The sequence below is a fragment of the Dermochelys coriacea genome, chromosome 25 (assembly GCF_009764565.3).
Source record: "Dermochelys coriacea isolate rDerCor1 chromosome 25, rDerCor1.pri.v4, whole genome shotgun sequence".
Lineage (NCBI taxonomy): Eukaryota > Metazoa > Chordata > Testudines > Dermochelyidae > Dermochelys > Dermochelys coriacea.
This window is the reverse complement of record NC_050092.1, coordinates 6,500,060-6,514,965: the sequence shown is the minus strand read 5'-3', so window position 1 is coordinate 6,514,965 and position 14,906 is coordinate 6,500,060. Positions and strand designations below refer to the sequence as shown.

Below are 14,906 nucleotides of genomic sequence, written 5' to 3'. Positions count from 1 at the left end.
GGACAGGACCCAACCCCACAGGTGCTTGCTGGATGGATCCTGCATATGGCAATGGGAGCGTCATGGATGAACAAGCCCCGAGAAGGGAGTGGAGGGGGAGCTGGGGCCTTCCCCTGGGGAGGGGCAGGAAGGGGAAGGTCCCCGGGCTCTCTGGGTCCCAGAACTGGCTGGCAGGAGAGACAAAACCAAGTCTCTTGTTCCCGCTGGGATCCTTTACCAGGTTTTCTCTCTTGCATGCTGCCATTAAGCCCTGCCTCCAGGCCACTTGGGAGCGGGTGGGGATTCCCTATATCTAGGCGAGTCCATAGCTCAGCTGTAGGCTAGTGCTTGGGTGGTGGCCAGGTTCACCTGTGTCTGTAGAAATAACCCCGGTGCCATCCGCCCTTTGTCTCCCTCCCCGTGAGGGAAGCAGGTGGTAATTCCTTGCCAGTGAGGCAGCGAGGAGGCTACGGGGCTCCTGGCTTCCCAGGCGTATGATCTCAGCTGGGGGAGCCCCTTTAATGCCCTGGGAGCCTGTGGCAGAGGCTGGGGAAGGGGAGTGAGCTAAGTGCAGTGGGGCTCGGGGGCAGAGCGGAGCGGCTCCCTGCCCAATCTGGGAGCTCACTGCTGACCCTCGGGCTCCGGATGCTGGGTTGCGTTCCTGGGTCTGCGGCTGGGTGACCGAGCAGGAGTCCTTTCCCCTATCTGTAACCTCTGTTTATGTACTATGGGGATAATGCTGCCTGTGTACAGATGGAAAGAGCCATGTAAGAGCTCAGCATTGTTATTTAATCCCTCCCCTGCTGCTGTGTCAACAACTGTTCACTTCCTGTCCCATACTGTTGTGTCGCACTGCTGTTAAACCGCCAGCCTGTCCCACCCCAGTTGCAGCTGCATTCTAATAGGTGAGAGAAGCTATCACAGTTGGCAAAGGCTGTGGGGCCAGAGAGAGGCTGGGGGAGCAGAGATGGTCATGGTTATCCCTTCGTGTAGCTACTCCAGAGACCACACGGGGGTTTGGGACAGGAAGGGCAGGGGGAGATAGGCATCATACAGCAGCCTGCATATCCCACCAGGATGTGCCGGGGCAGGGGGAGTAGCGGGGATAGCCAGAGACAGAGGGGGGAAATAATGCACCATGTACATTAGGGGCGGTGTTTGCTAGGAGATGGCAGCATGGCTTGAATACTAAAAGGCATGAATGAGGCAGCAGTGACTTCAGGGACAGCAAGTGGCTGACAGTTTGCCTGGAGGACTGGCTGGCTCGGGGACTGGGATATGGGGCCTTTCCCTTGTAGAAGGTTTTAGTTCTTAGCTAGCATCTGGTCAGACGGGTGCTGGCTCCATGCATAGGGAAGGGGAAGTGAGACACTTTCTGCTTTCAGAGGTGCTGGGTCCAATCTAGCCCCAGGGCAGGGGATTGGCTGGTTCTGGAGGTCTGGGAATTGAATATGACGCCTTTCCCCTTCAGAGGGAGCCAGTTCCAATTCAGCCTCAGCACCTGAATGTCATTCTGATCTGACATCCATTCAGCGGCCCCATCTGAAACAAGGCGTTGGGTCTTCACCTGGGCAGGACAAGCACCCATATCTCACACATACCCCCATCTCCATTGGGATGAACTGCCTCTCCTTGTTGGCAGCCTTAGTGGAGAGGCCAAGGGTGGACAGAACCAGGGAGATGGAGCACCCTTCTCCTCTGTAAAGGGGAGCCCTCCCCAGAGCAGTGCTAAGGCCTAGGGTGTGGTGGGATGCTGTGTGTCAAGGTGATGCTTGCCCTGCCATCGAGCCCATATTTGCTACTGGAATTCAATGAGATTTGGGCTCCCGAACTTGTTAAGGCTCCTCTGAAAATTCCAGCCTGGACTGTCCTTAGATCCTTGAATGGATGGCACCATCTAAGACAAAGACATTTATTAATTGTATGACTGTCCACTGCCCAAACAGGAACCAAGAGCAAATTACAATTTCGGTACAAACTCACTTCTCCTGATGGCTCCAGTGTCTGCAGTTTAACTCAGTAGCACTTCCGATGGACAATGTACGGCCCATGCTCTTTGTACTGCTCCTTTCGAATCCAACATGACTGGAAGTTCTTCAAGGAAGCCAGGATGGAGCCTCCTGTCCAAGCAGCATAGTTCCTCAGCGGGATGGAGGAAACTCTCAGCTTGGTGTTAGCTGGCACTTTCTGAAGGAGCTCACTGGAAAACCTCTTCTCCAGCCCCTCAAAGAGAGAGGAACCTCCACAGAGAAGTACATTTTGGTACATGTCTCTCCTGGCTTCTTTAGGGACTTTCTTTAAGCTTCTCTGGGCCATGCTGTGGATGCCCACAAGGGAAACACCGGGCAAGTTGGGGGGGTTGAATAATCTCTCTGGGCACTGGAATCGCTCTTTCCCTAGGCTGATGATCTGGCCATCCGGCAGCTGGAAATCTACCATGTATTCCTCCTTGGGAAGATTGCACTCACTTTCAAAGTCAGCAGCGACGTAGCAGAACTTATGCTTGATGTCTTCCACAATATGCATCATCCTCTCATTAAACACATGCCCAGTGTCCTTGAGAAGCTGTAGCAGAAAGGAAGTCAAGTCAGATCCGGCAATATCCATTCTCTCAGTGGCATGTGGCAAGTTGTAACCTTCAAGGACCGGCACACTGTGGGTCACTGCATAACCCGTATCTACCACCAAGCCACTGATTTTCCCATGGGCATATACTGACAAGACAGAGTGATAGGCAATGTACATGCCAGGAGAGTTCAGAGATTCAAACACCACTTCCACCATCTTCTCTCTGTTGGTGGTAGGGCTGAGGGGTGGATCTGACATCAATAGAGCATGCTCTTCTGGAGGAACCTTAAGGTCATGATAGAACATGTGTCTCCAGAGGACTTCTGCTGCCTCCCAATCAATGATGATGCCATTCCTCACAGGCTCAATGATCTCCACATTGGGTTGCACTCGGGCTCTTTCTCCTATAAAAGTGTCTGGTCCAGTCCTTCCCGACTTTATTGACCTCTCCGAAAGATGGCCAACCAAAGTACCAACAATGGATTTGGGTTTCTGCTGCCCAGCAAATCCTGCTTTACAGCTCCCAGTACCCGTTTCTATCACAACGGCTCCTGTCTTCTTCACAACAGGGTGGTCTTTCACAGGGGAGCTAGACCTCTCTCTAGTGAACCTGCTTTCTTCTGCTGTTCCTTTAGCCTTGAGGTACTGATCTGGAGAATGGGCTCCAGATCTTAGAGAGGGGCTCCTTGTCCATAGACTGCCTGATTGTGGTTTCATTGACCTTGAAGTCTCCCTTCCCTCGTTCATCATTCTTGGAGTCATGGGGTCTGGACTGGATAGTCTTGAGCTAACTGTCCTTGGACTGTCTGAAGACATTCTAGCGGAGGCAGGAACGGCCTCCCTAGAGGTAAAATGGGGAGTGGCTTTTAGGGGAGTTACCTTAGGTACAGGACAGGTTTGATCACTGTTGTCATAGCGAGAATTATGACATCATTCCAGCTTCCTCATTGAAGCTGTTTCAACAGGATACGCTGATCACAATGGATGATGCATTTCCCCAACCTGGTGGTTTGGCTGACTGTGTTAGCATTCCATTCCCTTCTGGATCCTGTTTGCCTTCAATCTCTGCCTTTCTTCCATTCCTGCCCCTCTGATCTAAAACAAGACTTTTTTTGGTTGTTCGTTTTCATGGGCCCAACTCCCATGAAACCTGGGCATCTAACTCCCTTTACCTCTGCTGACAATCCCAGGCCAGCTCTCTGCCACTTGAGCCAACTGAGAACTCCTCTAGTTGTGAGAAAGTAGCCGGCTATCCCCATCCCTAGGACTGCCAACTGGAGGGAGACCTGGGCAGAGGCACCAATGTCAGCTTTTAAAGGTGTTTAGGTGTCTAAAGATGTAGATAGACACCTAGTGGGATATTCAAAATCACTTAGGTGCCTTTAAAAATCAGTCCCTAAAACAATGGATTCTTCTATTCAACCTTTAAAAAGAGAATGGAACCTGATTTTGCCACCTGCCCCTTATAACTGGACACAAGTGACACTGCACAGAGCTTGGGAGAGACATCTGCCATGGGCTGTGTGGGGGAGGAACCTCCTGAGAAACAGTGTCTTGCAAAGGAAGCTGTTTTGAGCGTCCGATGAAGTGAGCTGTAGCTCACGAAAGCTTATGCTCAAATAAATTTGTTAGTCTCTAAGGCGCCACAAGTCCTCCTTTTCTTTTTGCGAATACAGACTAACACGGCTGCTACTCTGAAACCTGTTTTGAGCTCGGCAGACTGTGGACACCCTAGACACGCGTTGCTGATCACCATGACCACCAGGTGTCACTACTGCACCGCAAACAGTAGCAGCTATAGCAGAAAGTGACGGGTGTCAAGCGACCAGCACCACTGGCCTTTTTCATGATTTCTTTTAAATATTGCAAGTGTATCGAAGGCTTGTAAAGAGCGACAGCTCTGGAGACAGGGTTATTTAGTATTATGACAGCAGCACCCAGAAGCCATGTGCTAGGTGCTGTACAAAAAACGAGGCGAAAGAGAATCGCTGCTCTGATGAGCTTACAATTGAAATCGGCAAGGCGGGACACACAGAGATAGGAGGGGGAAACAGAGGATGTGACTTGCCCTAGGTCACACAGCAGCTCAGTGGCAGGGCAGGAAACAGAGTCCAGACCAAGGCATTGTCTGCTGGACCGTGCTGCCTTTGAGAACAGTTTTCTGTTAAACCACAGTAAGGCACATCCCGGGCAGCAGCATTGCAAGCTTCCTTTAGGCCCCCAGTCCTGGCCTGGGTGGCGGGGCTCAGGCTACAGGCACTGGTGCTGAAGCTCTTGGGCTTCCCAGCGGGGCTCAGGCTTCGGTCCCCCTACTGGGGATCGTGTAGTAATTTTTGTTGTCAGAAGGGGGTCGTGGTGTAATGAAGTTTGAGAAGCCCTGCTCTAATGCAACAAAATCCCTGGCACGTCTCCGCAGAAGAGTGAGCAGCTCTCAGGCTGCAAGGCAAACACGTGGGCTGCAGCCACTCTGCCCCATGGGTCCTTGGACCCAACTCCATGCTCTTCCCTACATGTGTCATTGCACCCTGGAGGCCTTGTCTCAGTTAAGGGTGGCATGCCTTGTATTTGCCTTCCCAAAGGCATATCAGAGAGGGTTTTCCTGTGCTCTTTTGACATCAGTCCTGTCTGAAGTCAACCCTGGACTCTAGAGAGAGTGTGTTTACAAGCTTGGGATCACCTTGGGCAAGTCACTTCCCTGGGATCACCTTGGGCAAGTCACTTCTCTGCATAGCCTTGGTTTCCCCATTCTGTAAAATGGGGATAATGCTGCTGACCTCCTTTGGAAAGCCAGGTGATATCTACTGATGGAAAGTACAACGTAAGAGGTAGGCATTATTATTTCACAGGCTCCCATGAATCTGGAGCACACGTTAGTGCATGCCCAACGCAGGGTCTCCTGTTTTGTCCATTGCATTTCTTTGTCGGCACAATTGTGGGCTAGCAGCTGTTGGGATCTGTTGCCATGGTGAAGGAGTGTCACGATGATGTCACGAAAGCATTTGCAATCAGCAAGGTGCTGAATTACTCAGGACTCAAGCTCGGTGGCTGGCAGGGGAGGAGGGGTCAGAAAGCTGTAGCTCAAGCAAGGCTGCCCTCTGCGTCCGTCCCGTGTCCTGAGAACCATGTGGTTGTGTGCTGAGATGGGTCAGGTGTACTGCAGCCTGTGCAACTCGAGGCTACAGCATAACTGAAACTAGGATCTTGTCACATCAGGGCTATGTGAGTTGGGCTGTGTCGACACTGCAGCCTTTGTCGGCACAACGTATGAAAACACCACCCGCCTGAGCGACAGAAGTTACAGTGACATCAACGCTCGTGTGCACAGGAGCACCATACGGAAATCATCTGGGACACGGTGGTTAATTTCTCAAATGGATGTAGCCAATTGGCTACAGGATTCGGTGAAATGGGCGAGGCTTGAGTTTTTGCAAGCCAGCTAGGGGAGGGGTGGCGCACATGGGCTTTGCCATCTCTAATTGCTCTGGGTTGCCTGAGCCAGCTCCTACAATGTGTAACTCTTTGAACACTCACTAAAGATTATTGGTACTGAGCTCCCCCTGGAGATGCAGGTCCCATCTGGGAAGGCGGTGGGGCCTAGTGGGCAAGTCACTTCCCCGCTCGGTGCCTCAGTTTTCCCACCTGCAAAATGGATGCTGGTTTCCTTTGTAAAAGGCTTTCCGACTTATGGATGTAAGGGCTACGTACCATTATTGTGGTGCTAGGTGCAGTACAGTCACAAAGCGGGAGATATGTCCTGCCCCAAAGAGTTTACAATTTACATAGTCAAAACAGACAGTAGGTGGGAGGGGAAACAGAGGCACAGAGCTTTGCCCAATATCACGGAACTGAGGAGTGATAGCATCAGGAGCAGAACCCAGGTGTCCTGGCTTGCAAGCCAGCACCCCGTGGCCCAGCCTGCCACCTGCTACCCTTTTGTCTGCAGCGTTCATTGTCTCCATTACCTTTATTTACTTCTCCCATTTGTTCTGCGGGCTGACACGCTCTGAATAGCAGAGATTATAGTGACAGACAAAGAAATGTCAGCACCAACAAGCAGTAAACCAGGGCGGGGTTCGGACCAAATACCCTGGAAAGGGCAAGTGTTGCAATAGGTTCTTATCTCAGATTCACATTTCCTTGATGCCCGCTGAGGAATGGTTGATCCCTTTGACGGGATCTGAGGCTCTGGAATGGAGCAAGGCCGTTCTAACGAGTGGGGAAACAGTAAAATGCTCAGACCTCTACACTACATGCCCTGTTATCCTGGCTCTGGCGGTGGCCAATAGCCAATGATTCAGAAGAAGAAAAAATAATCCCATAATGCACCTGACCAGCTGTGCAGTTCTGTAAACAGAGGTTGGAGGAGGGCCTTCCTGATCCCTCAGGCTGTCAGTTTAAGCCCTGAAGCATGAGGCTTAATTAGCACCCTGAACTCTATCAATGACTGTGCTGGGTTCTCCTTGCCCCACTAGCTGGGCTGCAGGTTGGAGGGCATGGTAGAGACAAACGGAGGGAATGGCTAGGGGAAGTGGTCTGGGGGGTGGTACGGCCTCTAGACAGTGCTGAGGGAGCGGGCACTCCTGGGTGAGGATTCTGGCTTCCTGGGAAAGGACTGCTGGATTTTAAGCCAATGTGGTCTCTTCCCCCACACTCAGTAGCCCTGGCGTTTCGTTCATCTTGATTAGAAACCTAGGGCAGCCGGGTTCCAACCCCCTGCATTCAGCTGTTGCAATGCAAGACGTGAGCTGAAGGTGTTCGCCACCGCTGGACCACAGAGCAGGCAGGAGGAGGAGGAAGGGGATCAGAAGAGTCCAGGTCCTTGGAAAAAAGTGGTGCTTAAAACCTTTCCCCCAGATCATTTCCTGTTAGGAACTTGGGAAGGGCTGTGCCACAGGGGCAGTGAAAGGGTTAACTGGAGCCAGGGAGCAATTAGTGCAGCTAGTTGCCCTTGGAGGGTGGGCCAGGCCTGGTTCAGAATGAGTGCTAGCTGCGGTGGGGGTGGGCAGGGAGTGAAGGGAGCCATAGCCCTTGGGCTCCTTTCCTGAGAAGGGCACATGGGAGAGAGGGGTCCGGTGCTCCTGGAGTGAGCCCCGACGGGAGTGGACAAGCTGCCTCTCTGGGTCACAGCCCTGGGAAGTGTCCCTCAGTGCAAGGAGCTGCAAGGGACTCAGCAGAGCTTGGAAAGGGCTGAGGCAGGATGTAATCCAGGAGGCTGAGGGGAGCGAGGACTGCAGGCAGCCCTAGGGGAAGAGGGGGGACGAGGACAGCCCAGAGTGGGGACTAAAGTTGTGGCCTTAGGCTATTAGATAGTTGTTTGCAGGGAGAGTTTTGACACCATTGAAAGGCTGGGCCTGCACGGAGCTATGAAAAGAAGCAGACCCTGGCCTGGGACATAGCAGCTGTCCGCCAGGTGCACCAGAGGAGGACAGCCAACTACGCCAGACCCAGCCATTGGGGGGGGGGGCATGCTGGCTGGCAAGTCACTATTTTTCTCAGCGGAAGGCTACATTACTAAAAACACTCTGAATGCTGGCTTCCCGGCCATCGAGGGAATCGAAGTTTGAAATCCAGAGGCATGGCTGGAAAGACCCACATTACAATATTTCTTTGCTTACCAAAGCCCGTGGGAAGCACTTGTGAGTTCAAGTAGGAAGCAAAAAGAAAGGATGGTCCAGTGGTTAAGGCACTGCTAAGGGTTTGGCAAATTTGGCTCCAAGTCCTTGCTCTGCCACTGACTCCCTGTCTGACCTTGGGTGAGTCACCTAGTCTCTCTGTGCTTTAGTCCCCCCTCTGTAAAAAGGGGATAATAAGCATTTCTGGACTGCACAGAGGTGTTGTGAGAATAAAAATGCTCAAGTGAGAGGGCTGTATACGTGCCTGAAATAGAACTGCCCTAAAGCTGCTTTAATTTACACGGGAAGATGGGCAGACTCCTGCGAGACCCAGAAACAGGGGCCCTCTGTGCCCATTGTGAGCACAGAGAATCATCAGCCCTTATACATTTTGTTCTGTGGCTCGAAACACCAGGCAGGCACCAATGGCTTATTGCTTAATCCAGCCCAGATGCCAGCCAGTCCCTTTGGAACTCTGTCCATCCAGACGGGAGTTTTCTCCAGATACAGAGCGTGGAATGCAATCCCTGTAACTCAGCACTGCCATCCAGTTTCATTACCTGCCCGTCCACCCTGCGCCCCGCTGAGCCAGTCAGAGTAGTAGTGACTGATGCCACCAGGTGAGTTTTTAAACCCTTGTTTCCTCCAGCTTAAACCTTTTTTGCTTATACATAACTCAGAACACACTGAGCTTTCACCATTTGACATTGTCATAGAATCATAGAAGATCAGGGCTGGAAGAGACCTCAGGAGGTCATCTAGTCCAACCCCTGGCTCAAAGCAGGACCAACCCCAACTAAATCATCCCAGCCAAGGCTTTGTCAAGTCAGGCCTTAAAAACCTCTAAGGATGGAGATTCCACCACCTCCCTAGGGAACCCATTCCAGTGCTTCACCACCCTCCTAATGAAATAGTTTTTTCCTAATATCCTACCTAGACCTCCCCCACTGCAACTTGAGAGCATTATTCCTTGTTCTGTCATCTGCCACCACTGAGAACAGCCGAGCTCCATCCTCTTTGGAACCTCCTGTGATGTTGCACTCCATATAATTTTATGAAAATATTCTAATGAGTGTGAATATAATGTAACTGGAATATGCTTCATGCAAAAGGTCTCTTGTAAGCTATCATTACAAAGCTTATAATCCGCTGAGTGCGGTCATCCTATTTGTATAAATGTATCCTTGTATCTGAAACTAAAAATATAACTCTAAGGTCCTATTGTAATTGTGCAAATTGTGGGCCATTAATGGTGGTTTGGAATCTTGATGGCTCCCATCACCTAGGACAATTGGTTGTAAATGGCTCTGTTTACTTGCAAGCCTTCCTGTGAGTCAGGCCAGGAAGAATGAAGGCTTGGGGTCTCACAGGACATGTGACCATGCCGCCTGGTGCTGGAATCCATCTTAAACCTGGAGCTTTTCCATTTAGAAGGTGGGAATGGGGACCCAAAAAGAAAAAAGATTCCTGCCTTGTGCCAAAGCTATATAAGGGGGTGTAACAGAACAAAGGAGATTCCAGTCATGAGAAATCCCCTAGTTACCATCTGAGCTGGAGCTAACAAAAACTGTACCGGGGAAAGGATTGGGCCCAAACTAAGAAGGAGTCCAGTCTGTGAAAGAAGCTTATTGGAACATCTCTGAGGGTGCAATTTACCTGTATTCAGTTTCCTACTGTATTAGGCTTAGACGTGCATGTTTTGTTTTATTTTGCTTGGTAACGTACTTTGTTCTGTCTGTTATTACTTGGAACCACTTAAATCCTATTTGTTATATTTAATAAAATCACTTTTGCTTATTATTGAACCCAGAGTTAGTGACTAATACCCAGGGGAGCAAACAGCTGTGCATATCTCTCTGTCAGTGTTATAGAGGGCAGACAACTTATAAATTTACCCTATATAAGCTCTATACAGAGTAAAACGGATTTATTTGGGGTTTGGATCTTATTGGGAGCTGGGTGTCTGGATGCTGGAGACAGGAGCACTTCTTTAGCTGTTTTCAGTTAAGTCTGCAGCTTTGGGGCGTGTGGTTCAGACCCTGGGTCTGTGTTGGAGCAGACTGGCATGTCTGGCTCCACAAGGCAGGGTTCTGGAGGCCCAAACTGGCAGAAAAAATGAGCTCAGAGGTAATCTCAGCACATCAGGTGACAGTCCCAAGTGGGTTTCTGTAATCGAACTCATCACACACACCCCGTCAGGTAGTTGAAGGCTGCTATCAAATCCCCCCTCACTCTTCTCTTCTGCAGACTAAACAATCCCAGTTCCCTCAGCCTCTCCTCGTAAGTCATGTGCCCCAGCCCCCTGATCATTTCCGTTGCCCTCCGCTGGACTCTCTCCAATTTGTCCACGTCCCTTCTGTAGTGGGGGGACCAAAACTGGAAGCAATACTTCACACCTGAACCAGCCAAGAGCCTGTCACAAAATAATCTTGAAATGTTCTGCCTGAAGTCAATGACCTGGCAGAGCCAGGCACTGACTGGATCTCCTCAATCCCAGCCCACAAGGCCATCCTTCCTCTGGGCCCTGAGAGCACATCTGGTGTTCTGTAAGCTAAGTGCTTAAAGAGTCCCATGTATCGGCCTCTGTCAGCCGATGGCACTGGAGGCAGGGCATCGGCTGAGAGGGGAACACACCTGGCACTCTAGGAGGAAGTTGGATTAATTTGGTTTAAGATGGTTGGTAAGAAGGTTGTGTTGAGTACGGAGTGTTGCCAAAAAGCTACCTTCCAAGACAAGGCAGTTGTTTTCACAAATCAGACCCCTCATTCCCTCCCTGACCCACAGGGCTAGGGGAATAGTTCTACCTAACAGTGCTTCAAACAGTGGCCGAGGGAAGGGAAGATGCAGAAAATAAGAAGTAGGGATCCCTTCACCAAGGAGACGTAGAACTCTGTAGCAGTAGCCAGGGATGGGCATTATGTGCCTGTCTAAGTCTTTGGGGCTCAGATTCTAGAGTCCTGTGCCAGGTGAGGCATTGGTGGCTGCTAAGCTCTGTGCAGGGCTGCTCCTGGAGCAGTTGCCCTCAGTGCAAACTTCCGGTGGGACCAAATCAGAATCTGGATGGGTTGGGGGTGCCACATCTCCCTGTCTTTTTTCTTGGACTGTTGGTGTGGGGGTGGGGGTGGTGTGGTGCCCTGAGTAGCAAAACATCTAATGTTGGCCCCAGCTTCTTCCCTCCCTGAGATTGTTGTCCTTCAGTGTGTCACTGATCCAGAGGCCAGGGTGCAGGAATCCCCAGGTGGAAGTCTCTGGCCTTTGACCAGAAAGAGGTCAGACGAGATGCACACAATTATTTTGATCAACCGCCTCCTAATAGGGGGTGCTCTGGTCTGATGTCCGGGAACTAAGGTCTAACCACAGTCCAGTCAGAGGTGGGACGGCAGCTTTGATTGAGCTAGCTTGGGTATAACAACAGGCGCTGCAGTTACACCCCTGATTGCAGTGTAGATGTAGCCTTTCGACTGGTTCTGCTGGGGTGGTGCCCACGATGAAGTGAGCTGTAGCTCACGAAAGCTTATGCTCAAATAAATATGTTAGTCTCTAAGGTGCCACAAGTCCTCCTTTTCTTTTCACCTCCTCTGTGAATCAGGCACGGAGGTTGATCCACACTGACCCATGGTCACAGTGAATATACAGTGTAGTTCTACACAGGGCTGCTTGAGGACATCGTTTGCAATATATGCTGCAGGGGGGAATCTCTAAAGAGAAATCTGGTCAGGGCAGCCAGCCCTCCTTAGCTTGGTGCTCTCATTTGAATGCAGTGTGTCTTGCTTGCTGCCTGCTCCAGACATGCGCTGCACTGCCCAGCAGTGGCCAGGAGATGGCAGGAGACACCGGCAGGTCTATGAACTCATGCAGCTCAAAAAGAAAAGGAGGACTTGTGGCACCTTTGAGACTAACAAATTTATCCGATGAAGTGAGCTGTAGCTCACGAAAGCTTATGCTCAAATAAATGTGTGAGTCTCTAAGGTGCCACAAGTCCTCCTTTTCTTTTTGCGGATACAGACTAACACGGCTGCTACTCTGAAACCTGTCATCATGCAGCTCAGTCTCCGCAGACACAGCTCAGAAATGCTTCCCACCCAGTAGACAGCCTCAGTCTTCTCACATCGCTTGCCATGGAAAAGCTGAAGGGCTGGACTGACAGCCAGGTCGGACGCCCGCCCAGAGCCGGGAGCTCAGCAGGGTACACATGAGGCCGTGCCCATCGGCTGAAATGTGGCGGACAGAGAGTGATTCACAGGGAGGGTATTTGTGGGGAGGGGCAGGGCGATGACGTTGTGGTGTCCATGAGCACGGAGCGTGCAGGAGGCCCTCCACCCTCTGCCAAACACCTGTCAGCTGATGGAGGCGCAGGCTCAAGGAGGGGACATGAGTGTCCTCTGCCGAACCAGCCCAATTATAGAAATTCCTGCCCCGGCCAACTTCTGCTGGGCTACAGAATGTTCTAATGCGTAGCGTGACCTATATTTATCAGAGGCTTTTCTAGCACCTTCCACATTAAATCATTAGCAGTAGGGGAATCCCTGCCGGGCAAAGTTGGGGGCTTAGCTGACAGACTGAGGGATCTGTGCAGCTGCATGGAGCACACACAGCCAGCAGCTAGGTCCCCGCTCCCCTCCAGAAAGCTGTACCTATGCACCTCAATGCTGACCTTCAGCACCCCACTGTCCACTTGGCCTAGTCACTTTTATTCAGACCCACCTCCCCGGCATTGCTCCGATTCTGGGCCCTCCACCCAGCTTGGCCTGTGCACTGCGGTGGATCTAACCAGAGAGCTCTCCGTCTCATCTGGAAGTTGTCTGCTCCCATCACCGTGGTCTCTAGGGGCTTGTTACAGGGCCTGAATGGGTGGGTTGGTGCACCCCTCACTCAGATGCACACTGAAGTTCCCTTATTGATTCTGCTCCTTCACGACTTGCGGGGGGGGGGGGGGAACATCAGTGATCAAACAGCACACTCAGGGGCTACCAGTGTCCTGTTCCCTTAATGGGGGTGAGGATTCAGGAGACAGAACCCAGGAGGAGGGTAGAGGTTGGGGTAACTGAACTCATGGGCCTGGGTTGGGCAGATACAAAGCTGGGTGGGGGCTGAATTGATGCGGGGGAAGGGCAGGTAGATGTGGGTGCTGGGCGGGGGAACAGGATTGACTTGGAGGTTGGGGGCAGCGGGGGAGGGACAGAGGCGGGGGTGAGAACTCCTGCAGGGTGGGAGGGGAAGTTGAAATCCGCTCTCTGGGACAGCAGGCACCATGAAGCATGGCTCAGACACCCGCTGAGGATGGGCGGGGGGAGTTCAACAGTGGAAAGCCAGAGCAGCAAACACAACGTGGTCATTTTAAAAAATGCATCTCTTGGCTTTCTGGGGGATCCAACTCGTGCCTTTTGATCCCTTGCGGCTGGCAACACTGGGAGAGCAACGCAGCACAAACCAGGCAGCTTCTCATGCTGCTCGATCACCTGGTCTCAAAGGGCGAGGTCAACCATCAGCCCTGACCCGCCGTGCCCTTTGCTTTCCGATTCCTGTCTCACCCTCCACCCTGCTGTGCCAGGCCAGGGTCTCTCTTGAGCAGCTTGGGCCCATGGCTGGCTCGTGCCAAGACCATCACGGGCAAATGCTGGCCAAGGAGTCTGACGACTCTGTGCAGCAGGTGGTGATGTAGTGCAGAGGATGGCCAGAGAGTCGTGAACTGTGATGAGCATGTTGCTCCCCACTGGCTCAGGAAGGAGAAGCTTGGAAGGGGTGCAAGCTTGCCACTACCATTTTCCTTCTCTCTCACACACACAGAATTGTACTGTCAGCTGGAAGGCTAATGACACAGGTGACTGGTGGGTGCTGCCAGGGTGTTTGCTGCAACGCTAACTTCTTGCTCTGGACAAGAAGAAAGGTGACAAAACCATCCAGCTGTGCACGCTTTCTCAGCTCCCGTCTCCGTGCCGGGGGATGGGCCCCTTTCTCTCTCTTACTTAGAATCTTGTCCCTGCCTTAGCAACGATTTAAAGCACAGAATTGGGTTGGATGCAAAAGTCTCCCAGCAAAGGCCGGGAGGCTTGGTGGCAAGAGAGAAGCTTCACACGTGACTCGGCCTGTCAGCCCGGGATGCTTCTGTATCGCATGGGAGGGTGTCTCCACGCTGCAGCCCCCCGGTCCGAGTGAACAGGCTCACGCAAGGAGGGCTAACTGTTGTAATGTGGATGTTGCACCCTGGGCACTTAAACTCACCCAAGGCCTGGGAGCCTGAGCTGCAATGCAATTTTTAGCCTGCTCGCTCTAGCCCTGCTAGCATGAGTGTATCTGCCCCTTAGAGATCCCAGTGCTCTGCCTGGGAAAGCAGCTGACCGGGCTGTGAAGGCAGAATAGCGTAGTGATGGGAGGAGAGAACTGGGAGCCAGGACTCAGGGGTTCGATTCCCAGCTTCGGTGGCTTGGTTGTATGACCCTAGGAGCTTCACTGCATTAAAAATAAACCCTCCCTGGCCTTCCTCCCTGCCATAAGCTCTGCAGGGAGTCAGTTGGAAAGCTAGGAACTGGACCCAAAGCTTCTGCTTGCCAGGCTTGTGCCTTAACTACAAGAGCCTCCCAAGCAGAATTATAAAGTGGTAGGGCAAGAGAATTTTTGGGTGCAGTGCCAGGGACACAACTTTCTCCTGATGCCTCAGTCCCCGCGCTTTATAGTGGGTGTGTTCCTAGGGTTACTTTTCCCTGGGAAAGCACATCTCCTCTGGAGGATGTCAAAGCACTTTCCTGA

General features: G+C 51.9%; 1 protein-coding gene across 1 annotated transcript; it reads right to left on the bottom strand.

Moving 5' to 3' along the window:
- Positions 1-1,995: 1,995 nt before the first annotated feature.
- On the bottom strand, positions 1,996-3,363 carry ACTL9 (actin like 9). Its single transcript, XM_038384248.2, has one exon. The coding sequence runs from the start codon at positions 3,361-3,363 to the stop codon at positions 1,996-1,998; it is 1,368 nt and encodes a 455-aa protein (XP_038240176.2).
- Positions 3,364-14,906: the final 11,543 nt, after the last annotated feature.

Excerpts from the sequence above, each read along its gene's own strand:
- ACTL9 (XM_038384248.2), bottom strand. The coding sequence starts at position 3,363 with ATGTCTTCAGACAGTCCAAGGACAGTTAGCTCAAGACTATCCAGTCCA.